The sequence below is a fragment of the Onychostruthus taczanowskii genome, unplaced genomic scaffold (assembly GCF_017590055.1).
Source record: "Onychostruthus taczanowskii isolate IOZ18803 unplaced genomic scaffold, ASM1759005v1 scaffold44, whole genome shotgun sequence".
NCBI lineage: Eukaryota > Metazoa > Chordata > Aves > Passeriformes > Passeridae > Onychostruthus > Onychostruthus taczanowskii.
The window spans coordinates 4,859,847-4,877,030 of record NW_024501903.1 but is presented as its reverse complement, the minus strand read 5'-3'; the positions used below and the strand labels follow the sequence as shown (position 1 = coordinate 4,877,030).

At 38.7% G+C, this 17,184-nt stretch overlaps 1 protein-coding gene across 1 annotated transcript in view; it reads right to left on the bottom strand.

The window, feature by feature from the left end:
* The window catches only part of DLG2 (discs large MAGUK scaffold protein 2), a 718,789-nt gene that overhangs the window by 520,847 nt on the left and 180,758 nt on the right, over positions 1 to 17,184 (bottom strand). Inside the window, exon 3 of the mRNA XM_041414252.1 lies at positions 2,569 to 2,730. Within this exon, the coding sequence (XP_041270186.1) occupies positions 2,569 to 2,730 (162 nt within the window). The remainder of the gene's footprint in view (positions 1 to 2,568; positions 2,731 to 17,184) is intronic.

The following is a 17,184-nucleotide window of genomic DNA, read 5'->3' as shown; positions in this document are numbered from 1 at the left end:
ACCATTCATAGACTAACAGCACTCACACTCCCAGCACCAGAAACTGCACCAAATGTATTCCTCAGCACATGGTACAAGCAGACTCATGATTTGCATGCACACGTTTTCCCTTTTCACCAAATGCTCTAACCTGTAACCAGAAAAGTGAGGCAGAACAAGTCAAAAGCTCTTGGTGGAGTTTCCTGACAGCGTTATCCTGCTGCAACTGCCAGTGTCTTCTCACTCCTAAGAATGTACCTGACAATATTTGGACCACAGTACTTGTTATTTCTGCTCAGAGAAGGATTCCAGCAGTTCCACTTCTCACAGGAGTCAATGAAATATTTAAATTGTAGGCATTATTTTCCAGTTAGTCTTTAAGAATCCAGTGTTTTACATTTCTCTAGGAAGACATGCTATGGATAGAGAGGCAGTTTTTGCCATTATTCAGTGCAGCCATGTTAACATAATATGGCTGAGAAGATGGCAGAATACTTAATGATATCAGGCTATAGGTTGGAAAGTCTGTAATTCAAGACAATAACCCATTCTGACTAGATTTTGGAGTGTTCACAATGCTATTTCTCAACTATGTGCACGTCACTGTGACCAAAATCTTCTGAACAGGGATTTCAGTCAACTGCCAACAGTAAAAGTGAATCCAAAGCAGGTGTTTTATAAAGGAAGGGCAACACAATGCCATGAGCTCTAGCAGAAGAATTCCTCCAGCCTTCTGAGCTAATTCACTGCTGAAGGTTAAAAATGGGACATAGAAAGCAGGGGAAAGGAAGCAGGAACTTTAAAGCCATTTGAAGAGACAAACAGCTAAATTTAGATTAAATGGCAGGCATGAGACTATTAAGTGGCAGATATGACACTGTGAATCTGAAGGAAAGAAGGGAAAGGGACAGAGTCAAAGACAAAAATCCTTATGCTGAATGGAGAACTTGCAGGAGACACTATTTCCAAGAGGAAATACTATACAGCTCCTGTCCTACCATCACTTCATAAAACAGCAGCAGACAATTTTGTCCTGTTACAAGAGCAAATATGACTGGGAGCTGTTTCAGGGCAATTGTGCATGTCTGGGGACACCCTTCACTTCACAACAAGCTTTTTGACATTATTGCTACACCCTCATCTTGGATTATGTAGCCTTACTTGAAAGTCTCCAAACGTGAAGAATAATGTGTGGTTTTGACCTTCATGAACAAGAAACCCCACTGTAATCACAATACTCAAGAAGTCCTAGAGGAACAGAGACGCTTCCTTTCCAGGCCACAAATTGCTTGGTCTGTGATTGTTCCCTGATGCTAGACAGGCCTCATGGAAGTAATCCTTTCCAAATAACTAAAGTGATAGCCTCAGCACAAGATGATCTATCACTGCTTGGTACCGTTGGCTTCTGCAGAAAAAGTTAGGTAAGTAACCCAGAAAATTGCTAAAACCTGAAAAGACAAACATCATACAAACTAAACACAGGACCAACAAGAGCAAAGGACAAATATTCATTTGCATGACTATTCCACAAAGGCTCAATGAACACCAGCTATAGTCACATCAATCTTTAATAATAAACACTTCCTTTCACTTGTAACCACTCTGTAAACACTGTGCTAGGCAAGCAGTGCCCATTTCACAGGCTTTGAGCACCAGAGGGAGCAAAGCCCATCTGCCTTGTTTGTTGCTTAGATAATTGCTGAAACAAAACTATTACCCATAACATCACTGCCTAAAGTAAAGAATATTATTCTTTTTTCCCCCCTTCCCAGGCCTAGTAGGAACTAAAATAGAAAACCCATCATGCTAATCACTGCATCTATGCTCCTTCCATGAGAGAAGCTCTAGGAATATTTTCCAACCACTGCATTCGTATTAAAGGACAAACGTAAATTTTCAGGAATGGATTACTTTTTGGTTATTATATGGGTTCACCAGGAAGAGAAACATTTTTGCCCAACAAGATATATCAGAGGACATCAGACCCACATACAGCTAAAGCTTCTATATTTTATAAATAGTTGCCTTAGTTAACAGAAAGATATCTCTACAGCACACTGAATTGCATCAAAACCCACAGAAAACTGCAAGTGCTTGAGCAGCAAGGATATGAATAGAGGCAAATGAGCTCCCTTTTCAGACATAACTTGTGAATTTGATATAGCTTTCTGAGAGATGAAAAAAACTAGTTACATTTACAGTATTTTTTTTTTAAATTTCTGAACAAGGATCATCAGGAAGGGAAGTCTGCCATTTCAAAATCACCGTGATATTGAGGCTGAGAACCTGCATTATTCCATTCACAATGTACAGAAAAACAGGCTCATTTGCCAGGAATTATTTTTACTTGAGCAAAAGCCTTACTCAAAGCAGAAAGCTCACAACTCTACACAATGCTCTGTCAACTGAACTATCACCTGCTCCACTACAGTGAGCCTTAAAAACCTATCACAGGAAAATCAATCTGCAATGATAGATTTCAGAAAGCAGCTTGTTTGTTTGCACAACAATATATATATATCCCAGGAATTTCATGGTACGTGTTTTCTCGCATTTGAGGATTAAAGCCATGAGTTGTATGGATCCTACCTTCAAAGGGGAAATGTGCGACTGTAAGACGTATCCATGGACATTCTCTATTTGAGACAAGTTCTTCTCTGACACATGAACGAGCTCTGGGCCTCTAACTTCATGGGTTAAACGAGGCAAAGTATGGTCATGTGGCGCATCCTCATCTTGATAACGATATTTCTAGAGGAAGAAAACATCAAGGAAGAAAAAATAAGCTTTTAGGAGGTAATTCCTATATTTTAGTATAATTGTGGAATAACAAAAAAAATATGATACAGTAGACAATAATCATTGGATTTCCTAGTGTGTTCTGGAGAGAATGAGTCATTCTTTTTTACCATTGTATCAAAGAGAAAAATGTGGTATATGTCACCGATACATAAGACTTTCACCATCAAATAGACATTTGAGATGACACACTGATAATGAAGAAAAAGAGATGTTGATCAGCTAAGCTGTAGTGTCAGATCACATTTCACATCCCTGTGTTAATAATTAGAGTTCTATAGCCCTTCTCTGCAAAATACTTGTGTTATTTTCCAGTTGGCAGTGTGTACTCTGATGCTGGAGATCGCACACACACTTCCACAGAGGCACAGTCCCATAGAAGATTCCCCTGCTGTAAAATTCTATACCTATACCTTTCTTCTCTATGGAGAGGCTACATGAGGAGCTTGTCCAAGATCCCACATGAAGCTTGTAACAAGGAATATAACCCTAAAAATGAAATTAAATTACCTGATCTGTTCTCCAGCCAGAATGCTTTGTAAAAACGTGCCATCCCCTCAGTGGTGTCCAGAGGAGGCGGCTATTGGGTAAAAGCCTAAGATTTATTTGTATGGCCATATAAGAAAAATAAGTCTGAAGTCCAGATACAAGAACATCCCAAAGCAGACCTCTCCATGCAGCAGACCTCTCTGCTGCTCATCCATGTCACTTTGACCACTCAGCTATGGAGTGTTATTTCATTTACTCATCCCTCCTAAGGAAACCACCCCAGTGTATTCTGCCTTCAATCTTACGTATGGAAATGTTTCAGCAGTTGCCAATAATTTTCAGAATACACATGTGACATGATTTATTCTCTTCTTTTCTGCGATATGCCTGCAGCCCTTCACATATTCACTTTTCAGATAACATAATTAATCAATATATGAAATGACTGGCACCAGCCAAATATTATTTGGGCAAGAAGCCATCAGTTTAATAGATAGTACTCCAGCCAATGTCACATTTAAGGCTTGGCACACGGATCATTTAAGCCACAAGCAATCAATTATTTTTTTAATTGAGTGAGTACTCCTTCTAAAAAGACTACTACTCTGAAACATCCTCTTTTAAGTGAGTCATTTGCTAAAACATAATTAGGAGAAATAAGAGCAGACTACCAGAGTCATCTCATTAACTCAGAAACGGGGAAAATGGAAATGTCCAGTGGCTACTTCTTAAGGAGACAAGACAGCAATGACAGAAGCCATAAGATGCTCTATCATAGAACACAGAACCATTCAGATTGGAAAGGACCTTTAAGATCAGTGAGTCCAACCATCCAACCCAGCACTGCCAAGTCCACCACTAAACTATGTCCTCAGGCGCCACATATACATGACTTTGAAATCCCTCCAGGGATGGTGAGTCAACCCTTTCCCAGGCAGACTGTTCCAATGCTTGCCAGCCCTTTCAGTGACAAAATTTTTCCTAATGCCTAATCTAAATCTCTCCTGGCACAACATGAGGTTGTTTCCTCTCATCCTGTCTGTTGTTATTTGGTAAAGAGACCAACCCCCACCTCACTAGAGCCTCCTTTCAGACAGTTGTAGAGAGCGATAAGGTCCCCCCTGATCCTCCTTTTCTCCAGGCTAAAGGAAGCTCCTTTACCCTCACCTTCCTAGCCACTCCTGATCAGACTTGTGCTCCAGACCCTTCCCCAGCCCCATTGCCCTTCTCTGGACATGTTCCAGCCCCTCAGTGTCTTTCTGGTAGTGAGAGGACCAAAACTGAACACAAGATTCACAGTGTGGCCTCACCATTGGTGACTACAGGAGGACAATCACTGTCCTGGTCCTGCTGACAACATTTTGCAGATACAAAAACTATACACATATATCTATATATATATATATACACGGGCTTCCCACTTCTCACAGGTTCCCGATCTTCTGGGTGGATGTGGGAAGAGTGGAGTCCCTCCCACTATAAGGATTGAGAGCATACTGCAAAATAGGACTTGGAGTTTCTTGTGGATGATAAGCTGGACATAAGCCAATAGTGAATGCCCAGCCCAGAAAGCTAGCCTCATCCTGGGCTGCATCAAAAGAGGAGCGGCCAGTAGGTCAAGGGAAATGATTCTCACCCTGTACTCTGATCTTGTGTCACCCCACCTGGAGCACCGCATCCAGCTCTGGGGTCTTCAGCACAAGAAAGACATTCCCTTCTCTGTACCTGTTAGAACAGATCCGGAAGAGGGTTATGAATAGGATCAGAGGGATGAAGCGCCTCTCCTATGAAGACGGGCTGAAAGAGCCTGGTTGTTCAGCCTAGAGAAGAGAAGGTTTCAGGGTGAGAACTTTCAGTACTTTAAGGATGCTTATATAATGGAGGGAGAGGGATTTTTTTTTTTTATATAGGCATGTAGTGACAGAAGAAGGGGGAATGGTTTTAAACTGGAAGAGGTTTAGATTACATATTAGGAAGAAATTCTTCCTCAGTGTGATGAAGCATTAGAACAGGATGAAACTTCACAGGGAGTGTGCAGAAGCCCCATCCTTGCAAGGGATGTTCGAGTCTAGGTTGGATGGGGCCCTAAGCAGTCTCATTTAGTGGATGCTATCCCTACCCTTGCAGGGGGTTGAATCTTTAAGGTCCCTTCCAACTCACACCACTTTATGATTCCATGATTCATTCTATGTTTATATATTTATTTATATATGATTAATTTGATTCTATATAATTCGTATATGACTATATATACATACATTCACACACACACATATATATGTGTGTGCATATATATATAACATACATGCTATTCTTTCCAGATAATTGTTGCAGTTTTACACTGCCAGAAGCAGTGTGATACGGCCTTAAAGAGAGAACATATTTTTGACCATCAGTAAGTCCTTTCCCCACCACCGCACTGCAGTGCTGCTGTTCCATGAACAGGAGCCAAAGCCCAGAGGAAATTGATTCACCCTGAGCCTCATGCTCCCAAAGAGAACACTTGTGTGGATCTCTAGTGATAGACTTGGTTTAGAATTTGAATTGATCTATTTATCCAATAAATGCACATTCCCAGGATAACTTCAGTAATATCCATGCTCACATGCCATCAACTGAAAAGTTTACAGAACAGATTTCCACTCTTCTATTCATCTTTGTCTCCCTCCTATCCCAAGCCCAGTCTCTCCTTCAAAAAATATGAGCCTACAGCATTTCTGGGTCAATCCTTCTATGGGTTTGCCTCGTGTTCTTAGCACCAAACCCATTGATTTTCATACATCTTTCCTCCTACAGCATCTCTTCATTGAAATGCTTTCAGCTGTGAACCAAAACAGCTTGATACAGCAAAAAGCCAGTGGTAAGGCTGAAAATACCAAACCAGAATTAAGACTCTTCTGCAGAAATGCCTCATTCTGCTCTTATGGGGTCGTGCAAATGTCCTTGAAAAAAACCCAATCCCTAGAAACCTTTCTCTAAGGACTAATTCAAATTTCTGGAGGGAAAAGCATGATTGCACAGAAATGCTACTCTTCATTTGACAAAAGAACAGGTGGATGTCCTATGATAATTAAATTACAAATCAGTTCCTGCTGCTGACAGGGTATTGTACACTGCCAACTAGCATCAGATATTTAAAATCCTCTGTAATTACCTATAATGGGGGTGTGGAGTGTGCCGCTGTGAATTTTTAATATGAACGTGCCTTTTTAGAAGAGACCATTCTCTCTGCAGTGTGAGGTTATTACAGCATCACTGCTCCTCACATCCTACTGTCTGAAGGAGCATTTCCAAGGCTGTGATTGCCAAAGAGATGTCAGCTAGACAGAACTGAAGACATGAATCCAGCAGGAAGTAATGGTCAAAAATCTCAAATTTCAACAAAGGCAGTTCTCAAATTACAATAGCCAGACTACTGCATTGGCATGAAAATACAGATGTTCTTACAACCTACCTTTGATAGATTAACAGTGAATTAAAGTAACTTGGAATTTGTCATTCAATTTTGGGCCAGAGGGAACTAGTATTTTTACAAAAGTTTGGGTGTTGTTTGTTTTTTTTGTTGCCATCAGTCTGCAGAAAATACAAATAAAACATTTCATTTTATATCTGGTCAAATTGACCTAAGCTGCTGAATGTGGCCCAGCTGGAGTTGCCATTCAAAAGCACATATCCCTGGTTCTCTACACAGCTCTTTGGGTGGGCCACACTCCAATGCATCACACATTCCTGCTGCTTGCAATAGGAGGACTGCAAAAGGAGGGAGCTAAATGTGTCACAGGAGTCACAGGCTCTGCAACACCCTGAGAAATAAGCAGACAGTAAATCCCGGTCTACAGAGATTCCTGACCTACTAAAACACCAAGAAATGTCAAGAGACACATAAGGAAAGAAGCGACACTGCTTTTCACTCAGCCAAACCTTCATAGAAGATACTTATAGATGTTAATAATTTAAAAAAAAATACCACCACATACTATGAGATAATAACCCATTCATGAGTAAATTCCACTCCCCATCACTCTTCAAAACCAGTGTGCTAGCCAGTGGCCAGTATATTATGTTTTATCTTGGGAAACAGTAGCAATACTACCAGTTCTAGCTGTTACACATCAGCATTTTGAGTCTCAAATACAATTTCTGTTTTACAGTCCTCCTAAGGATGGGCCAGACTTCTGCTCCTTACAAGCTGTGATTCTTCATATAACCCATTTAATAGTGAGACCACAGGGAAAGGAATTTCTGAAGAAAATTTCCCACAAGAGACAATGACCTCTTACAGATCCAGTTGTTCTACTGCAATATGGAAATAGGCAAGGTATGCAAATGGGTCCAAATACTCCCCTCTTCTTAATTCTCACTCACTTGCCTTTTCTCTCAAACCAGCATCTGAGCTGCTTTGCAGCTCCTAAGTAGGTTAGTCCCATTGCTGGAACCTGCTGGAACCTGGACATGGAAGCTACCTTTAAACAGGTTAGCTCCCTGTTTAAACATCACCCACCTTCTGCATGAGATTAGGTTCAGGGTTCAACACACTGGATTTTCTGAGAGAGGTTTTGGATGCCTCATCCCTGGAAACGTTCAAGGCCAGGCTGGATGGAGCTCTGAGCAACCTGGTCTAGTGGAAAGTGTCCCTGCCCATGACAGGGGACTTGGAGGTAGATAATCAATAAGGTTTCTTCCAACTCAAACCATTGTTGGATTCTGGGATTTCTTCTCAGTATTAGCAGCCAACAACAACAACAAAACATAATGGACTTGGTCCCTTTAGACAAATGAGGAATCAGCAAAATCCCACCAAAAAAATGTTAATGTCACCTTGTCCTACTTTGGTGCTCAGTATTTTCTTTGGTCTTCAGTGTGTTGAATTTTACTGTCACTGCTCTCCAAAGGCAGCAAATTTCAATGTCATACCAATGAGCATCTTTGGAAAACAAACTTTACAATTTGTACACACAAATCATTGGGCATTCATCCAATCATGAGCAGAAATAATATTACTCATCCAACTGATTGCAAATGAGCAACACAGCTTGAATTCTGAATATTTGCAATCAATCTATAGAGTAAAAAGAGAAAAAAATACTCTTCTCATTATATAAAATGGAAGAAATCACAATCTGCTTGCCAAGACTGTGGAAGTAGATTAGGAAGCTTAAATCATTCAATAATTATACTTATTGTGAATGACTTGCTCTTTTGCTTATCAAGTAGATTTCCAACAAGCTTGTCACTATATCACAGCAATACCTTCCATCCAAGAAGCCCAAGAGCTTTACAAGTGGCAGTCAAGACTGATAACATCCTGTTGATGTGCATCATCTAAAGGTGGGTAAAATTAGGCACAGAAATGCAGCAACTTGTTCAAGGTCACAGAGAGAATCAGTTCATTAACCAGTAGTAGAACTTAGAGGATTTTTCCAGTCTGCACTTTTAGTCCAAGATCTGCTGCACTTACATTGACTTTAATAGCAATGATAATTATTATTATTTAAACATAAGGTTGTAGGTTTGCTGATGCCATTGTAATTTCTTTTTAATGTTTAGTCTGTTTTTTCCTCACAAATGTTCCAGGGTAAAGCAGTCTTTCTTAAGTCAGGACTTAGGTTTTTGTCTGTCTCAGTGTAATAGCTAGCAGTACTTTGGGTGATTTACAGTGTGCTATCTCTGAGAAACACATAGTGAATTTTAGAAGACAAAAGGTTTCCTCTAAGAGCCAAATTAGTTCACACAAAGGACATTATCAGTACTGAATATTGAGAATTTTGATGTATTTTCCATTTAGTACAACCAGAAAGTGTTTTTTTTTTTTTTTAAGAAGAAGAAAAAAAGTATAATTTCTTATCTCAGTTTATTGAAAGCACCAAGTTTTTGCCCATAGCAGGGAGTATACACTTAGTTAAAAAAAAAAATTAAAAAAAAGGCAAGTGTAATGCAGTGGAACAAATATGTTTTACGGTATTCTCATAATTTTTTTAAACCCTCAAATATTTTATTTTTCATGATGAAAAATAAGTGAGATGGGCATTAGCTAAGTACCTCTTCATTTTATCAGCTGGAGGTAGTTGCACCTTTTCCTCACAAGATGGCACAGTAACCATCGAGTTAAAGCATAATCTCACTTTGAACTATGATATGTTGCAGGGAAAAAATAAGTATTTATGCAATGTCATAAAACTTCAAATGATTCTTATTTTGCACTGACCCGATATAAAACTATTAAACAAAAAAAAAGACAGCAACCTTTTATAGTAAACATGCATAAAGAAGCAGTGATCATACAAAAAGCTGGCAGATGGAAAAAAAGTTCAGTTAATAAAAGTATCAAAAAATTACAAGCAAGTAGGAATCTATCAGTTTTTGTGAGCTTTAGAATGAACAAAACCACTATGTATTGACAAGATTGAGACCAGCCCAGAATGCTGCATTCCTCCAGGAATTCTAAATCCTAATTAAAACCGCCTGCATGCAAATCTGTACCATGAGGTATTCAGCTCCATATGCTGCATCACATTTTGGACCTGTTAACAGCATCAGTTTAGCCCTCTGGAGGCTGCTACTTGCTATCCAATAATTTAAAATAGATTTTTAACTTGAAGTGCCAATATACAAAAAGACATCCTAAGAGGGTGGCTTTGCTTGGATTAAATGGTGAATGTGGCTGCAGAGTACAAAAATCAGTAACAAGAAAAACAGAAAATCCTGCTAATACTGATTGTTTATCTAAGGGGAGCAAAGGAAAGATGTGGGTGAAACTGTAGCATTTATCAGCACCAGGCAGTAGCCACTTCTCTATCCCTCTGTCCTGCAATGACATCATTTTCTTACACCTTTTTATAGTCTTCAATAGCTCCACTCAAAGTATTTTTTTCTGGTACGTTCATGTTCTCCCAATTGCTGTAGGAGCCTTCATGCCTCTGCAGCTCCTCTGTTTTCCCCTGCAGCTCCCCATGCAGCCCTAGATGTACATCCCCATTGATCCCTCTAATTCTGCTGCTGCAGTTCCTCAGCACAGAGGCACTGATCCTCACTATTCTCCTTTTCCACCCCTTGCCTGCCCTAAAGAGCCACTTCTGGCAAGGGAGGGGACTGGACTGAGGTTACAGCTGAGCATTTGAAGAGGCAGAGCTGGAAATGCCATCAGTTGCCATGTCTCAGTTTCCCTGCCAATAAGCCTGTGGTGGGAAAGCAGCCTGGCAAAACTGACACCCGAGGCTTACATCAGAAGGGTACAAAGTAATCATGGACTGTTATAAATAAATAATGTATTAGCATTGCCTGAAACAAAGGATAAAAGAGAGATAATAAAAAACCACAGAACTAATGGCTTGCTCCTCTTGTGTTTTCTGTACCAAAGATATATATTTTAATTTAGTCCAGCAGCACGTGACACAACAGGCCATTTGTGTGCTGCAGCTGAAACCTTCTGCCCTGTCTTCACACAGGAATTATGTGTCTGTGGGATTCCAGTATCATTTTTCACAGAAATAGGGAGATTCTGCTGAAAGGCTCTATGAGGCAAAAGGATGCTCTCAGGCTAAGACAGGTGAATGCTATTGTAGATAACTGCTTCTATTCTTGCTTTTACCACAGAACTCTCACTCAGTGTTAGGCTTTTCACAGAACATAACTTTCCACAGCTGTATAACTGAGAGATTCCTCACTTTAAAATGCCCTGCAAGCCACAGACGGCCAGTTTTTGTGGAAGTGCTGAGCATCAGCATCTTCAGCTGAAATCAGTGAGAGCTGGGCTTTGTACAGGAGAAATTCTATGAAATCCTCTGCCCTCAGTCACCTGCGCACTAAAGAAGCTCTTCCTCATTTCTGCCTGTTGCCTCTTGTCCCACTGCTTGGCACTAGTGAGCAGAGCCTGGCTCCCTCCTCTTGACACCCTCCCTCCAGGTACTTCCATACATTGATAAGGTCCCCTCAGAATAACAGGAAAACCAATGAAAAAGTTAATAATGGAGCAGCTGGAACTGCTTGCATTAAAAAATGCATGAAGACATATGCTGAATGTAAAATGCCATATGAAGAACCACTCCATGTACTGAAAGATGAAGAAAGCCCATGAAAACAAAAGTAACAGTGTAATTAAAAATGTAATAGAGTTGATGCATATTGTAACACTGCATTACAATATATAGCCACAGAGGGCCTGCAATAAAATTGCTTAGACCATCTCAATTCTTGCATTTCCTAAATCTGAGTGGTTAACTTTATCACACTGCCGTCCTTTAACAGTTCTTTGAACACAAAGTATACACACATAAAAATACCTCATAAATTTTAATAGCATTCCTGCTTCTTCTAGTGCGAAGAAAGTATAGAGATAAGTATTTTTCAGTATTTGTGGAAAACTATCTTCTTAAAAAAAATACAAATGCTTTATGTACATAAACTTGACAATCTCACTGTTGTCACCCTGATGAACCTAGACCGTTAGCTCTGAAGATAAAATTATTTTTCTACGAAGCAATTTATGTTGGAGCTGAACAAGTTATTACTAGTCTCAAATATTCTTCTTATCAGTTCCCTCTTTGAAAAGCTATGAATTTTTACCAACAGAAAGATGGATTTAGTCCATTTTAACTAGATGTTCAATAGGCCAGCAAGAAACATCTGTGTCAGGTGCATTTGCATGTGCTTGACACTTCTAAGGGTTGAGTTAAACATTTCAATAGCAAGACACTGAAAAAACAGCTTTGGGCTTTTGCATCTTAATCCTTCCACAGCCTTTCAATACAGCATAATTGTAATAAAATAATCTACATTTTCAGATACTTTAATAAGCCCTGGTTAGTGCACAAGCAGGCAAAATAGCTCTTATTGTAAACAGAACATAGAGAAACATCAAGATATTACATTAACAAGGGAGTATTTGCTTTACTGAGGCTATTGCAAAAACCTGTATTTATACATTTCATCCCTCCTCAAGAACCTAGCTCCTGATCTAGGGAGTTTGTGGTTCCAGGGAAGCTCCTTCAGCTCAATGATCTGATGGTGACACATCAGGATAAAACTCCACCAGGTCAGGGGCTGGGCAGGAAGAGAGCACCCCATTAAACTGCATGGCATGCAGGTACACAGAGCTCAATGTAATGGGAAAATTGCTTGGGTTTACATCCTCTGATGAATTTACCACTCCTTGGGCCATACTATACCTGAAATTAAGAGGGAATATCCTATAATCACCTTCATTTATTCTATTTAAAAATAAACTAACAGAGGTATTACACCTGCATTTTCTGAAGTGCCAAGCAAGCCTCCCACATTCTACATAATTTTGCACCTTTCTTGATTGTTTTTGGTGGGTTTGCAGTTGCAAAGAGCAGGGGAAGGCAAAGGAGAAGGTTGAATACTTTAGGAGTTACTCATGTTATCTCCTCAGGAAATAAAAAATTTCTTTCTGGCAGACTGACCTTATCAATGTTCAAAGCCATCCCTCTTTGTGATAATGCTAGCTTAATTAAAAGGTTAAGTCTCTCCTGTGCTGAATAAAAATCCCTATTTTAAAAAGCCTAGATAATGTAAAAACTTTCTTCTTAATTTCTTTATGTTTTCAGGTGGAAAAAAAGTAAATTTCGTGCCGAAAATAACATCTAAATTCCTTTGGTCCTAACAACTAGCTTTCAGAAAGGCTGGATAAATGACTGTCAATTGAAGAACAATGTCATGGTACATTTTCTGTGTTCTTAATTATTAGAAAATCAGGACAAAGTAAAACCCAACCAGGTTAAAATTAGATTCAGCCCAGATCATAAGGCAATCATGAGGCACTCTTAACTTTGAAATGAAAGACATTATCTTAAAATGATACCCAAAACAAAACTCAGACAATCCCAAGCAAATAGCTTGGTCTAGACACAGCAGTTTTATTATTAGGCAGAGAGCGTTTTTTAAGTCCTGATCCAACAAATGGATAGATTGATTATATAAATAAATATTTTCCAGAACTTTATATGTGCAGTGGGCCAAATCTGCAACATCCATCTGGAAATATAGCCTATTTAAAGATATTATTCATTTTCCATCTTTTTTTAGTGCTTGGCTAAGTTCTAAATGGATCACCAAAGACCGATATCACTGTTTGTTTTCTGATGAAGCAACAATCTAAACTCCCCAAAACAGAAGTTTTCTTGTAAAAATCGCATCATTTTCTCTACATAAACCACCTCTATGAGAAAAGACAAGTTACTTCACATTTTCTGTCAATCCTCTGCTACTCAGCTGATAATACCAACAAGGAAAAGAATTTGTTGGGTCTGGAGCTGTGATTTTCTGCTGAGGAAGAGAAAAGCTTCCTGGGAACCAAACTCAGAGCTACAGTTCATTTTTATCTTCACAATGAGAAAGCAAGCATGACTTTCACTTGTTGTTGACCTTTGTTGCAGTTGGATCACAGATCTAAAAGTCAGCGCTATATATATAAAACATTATTCACATAAACTATCATGTATAGAGTGGGAAAAACACATTTTACTATTTATAAAACATCTCTGCATGAGTAAAGTTCTGGCAACATTAATCACAATTGTGTGAATGCCTATCCACAGCAAGGAAAATGTACCATTTTGAGTGATTCATCTCATCGCTGCTGCTCCGGAAGGGGTGGGCTGGGCTGCCCCTGAATGGAACTTGAAACTAACTACACAAAAGCTGAGATACTGGCACTGGTAAACCTCGCTCAAAAGCTCTCTGGCTGTCAGACTTTGAGCTCAACAGTGGATGTGTGCTGTCCCTTAGGAGCTGTGTGTTTAGTTTTTGGTGTAGTGACTTTGTCCTAAACGCTACCTGACTAAACGGAAGGGAAAACTGCCTGTGTGGGAATTGCCACAACTTGTGAACATACAACTAGATTAGATGTTTAGGTTACATCCTGGGAAGACATTCTGAACTGTGAAGGTTGAGAGACACACAGGTTGCCCAAAGAAGCTGTGGATGCCCCATCTTTGTAAGTGCTCAGGGCCAGATTGGATGGGGCTCTGAGCACCCTGGTCTAGCACAAGATGTCTCTGCCCATGGCGGAGGTTGGAACAAGGTGATCTTCCATGTCACTTCCAACCTAACCATTCTATTACTTCATCATTCTATGATTACTTTGGAAACCAAAATATATAAAAAAAAAAAAATTTCTTCAACACCCTTGTACTAGTTTCACGTGCTGAATAATCACAATGATCCCTTTCAATGCAAGCCATTCCATGATTGCATCTGTAGTCTTGAAAACAGAACACAGAATTATGCAAATCCCAATTGCCAGTAATAGTTTAGCCCTATGGATCCATGTTCTCAGAGATATTTTTCACCTTTATTAGCTAATTAAATTATGTCCCTATTAGCTTTTCTAATTACCAAAGTCATGCTTACATGTTTCAGCAGAAAATGTTTTGAAGCCCTTCTTTTACAAGTGATTAACTAAAGTTATAAGATGCACATAAGTTGTCTGAGCAAATGCAGGATGATATCTCACCTTTGAACTGACTTCATTTTTTAAAAAGTACTATTAGAATAGTGAAATAGCTAAGAGTACAGGGTCTTAACACTTTGTCTTCTTGAACATTCCAACTAGTAAGTGTCATGGAGCCATGGTGAAAATGTTTCCTTAATTTCTTGTTATACTGTATTTACAAAGCAATTCAGTAAAAATTTATATGTTAAACTTGAAGAATAAGACTCTGTGAAATACATTACGTTAACAGGACAAAGTCTATTCTCAAAGCTTCAGAAGTACTCTGTTGGAGCCAATGTTTTCCAAGTGAAGCTTATTCTCTCATTTTACCAAAATTTCAAAGTGTTTCAGTTATTATGCCAATCACATGAAAATCAGCAATTCTCGAGTCCCTCCCACCTCACTAATTTTCTCACATCACTGCAGCTCATTCTCAAGTGTTTGGCTCTCACCTGGAAAGAAGTCAGATGTCTGCATTTCCCAACACCCTTGCATCCCTTCTGACAACTCCCTGCATGCTCTCAGAGTTGACCTGCCGGAAAAATAATTTGAACACCTGCACTTCAGCTATGCATTGCCAAGCTATACTAGCTAGTCTCATATGCATAAGTGGCTACTCAGGTATTCTGGACCCATTCTGTTCCTTGTTCCAGCTTCAGAATGCTTCAGATTTTCAGTAGTACCCTTATATTAAAAGCACTGACTTGGAACAGACTATAAGTGGCACACATTTGCAGTTCCACACAAAAAACTGGAGCCTCTTTTCTGTATACTATCAATCTGAAATTGCAAAAGGTGCCATTGCCATGTTTCTTCTGTGAATTTATTCTAAAATATACCAAAGGAAAAAAGAGGAGCCATTTCCTTCAAAATATGAATTCCTAATGTGACTCTATAGCTGACATTTCTGTCATGTACTTGTTTGGTTTTGTACTTTTGCTGTTTTTTCCTAGGATATATCAGAAATCAGTATTTGGTTCTCATTAGTAGGATGTGGAATATATATTATTTGTTATCAGGAAGAAAGTATATGCAGAAAAGTCCCAAAAGAGCATGAAAAGGATAAAAACCAAAAGATATCCCAAGTGGAATAAATGCTAATATTTGCATTTATTTATACCACTACCCACAGGGGCTCCACATTAAATACTACTATTTCAAAACTGATTAAGCTGATTTCAAAATTAATTAAATGAAGAATTTCCTTGAAAAAACAAAGGGAATTCAACATGTCATTCAATTGCTTTACTTTAACTGGAGTGCCAGTTTTTAAAATATTAAGATACACATAATTCGAAACAAAATTCAAAGGAAGATTTGAAATACATTAATTTGCTTGCAAGTATGATTTTAAATATTTTGAAAACAGTTAATGAAGACAGATATATTCCTATGAATCATTTCCAAAAGGAAAAAGACTTTATCTAGTAGTTTTAATTACCTTCGAGTTACATGAAATCACATAAGCAGTCAACATATATATATATTTACATAAATTTGATTTTCTGTTTACTTCTTGTCCTCAAAAAAGAGCTTGCTTTATAAATATTATCACCTAAAATCCCTTTAAAGGACTTATTTTAGACTACTGTATATTAAAATGATAGGAAAAGAAGGCTTAAAAGAGAGAGAATACTATTCATTAGACCTGCAGTTCAAGAAGGGATAACAATGTAATTTATTAGAGCTTTAGTACAGCTGAAAAAAGCAGGCAAATATTTAGGCATATAGTCTAGGAAATTAAATTTGTTTCTATCTTTAGACATTCCTAATCTGAAATTTAAGTCTCAAAGGGAAGTTGTAAATAAAGCAAAACAAAATAAAAACAAGGAGTTCAGAGATGATGTTAAAACTCACGTTTCCCTTGGGGTTGAGGGAATTCATAGATGTTCTAAAAGTGCAATTGCCTATTGCAAGGTTTATTGAAGCTCTCTCTGATATCTTATGCAATCCCTTATATTTCCAAGTTTCAAAAGAACTTCTAAGAGAGGTTAAATTATTTCTAAGTTAGTTAAGCCACCTGCAATTCATTAAGTGGAGAAATTCTGCACACACATTTAAATCTTAAGAATCACTCTTTCTCTTTTGCCTTAACACTTCCAGTTAAGTGTGCTTCACAAAATGTGACAAGTCTAAGGTGCAATGCACAGGTTTAATAGCCAAGGGTTTGCACTCATTCCTTTGTGTGGGATGCTTTGCAAAGCCATCATAGCACCCATTAATTTCAGTAACATAAAATATGCAGTGAATCCCATTCCCTCTCCCTTATAAATGGCTGTTTTAGCCGAGACCTAATAACAGAAGTGGCAAGCTGAATATTGATGGCAGATCTTTTCCTCCGGATATGCAGAAACCACGGAAGGCTGAACTTTCTGCTCCTGTGGAAATTATGTTCTTAATTTCTTAAGGCTTGTTAGAAAATCCCCAGACAGTGCTGTGTCCAGCCAGTATTCCCATCTGCCATC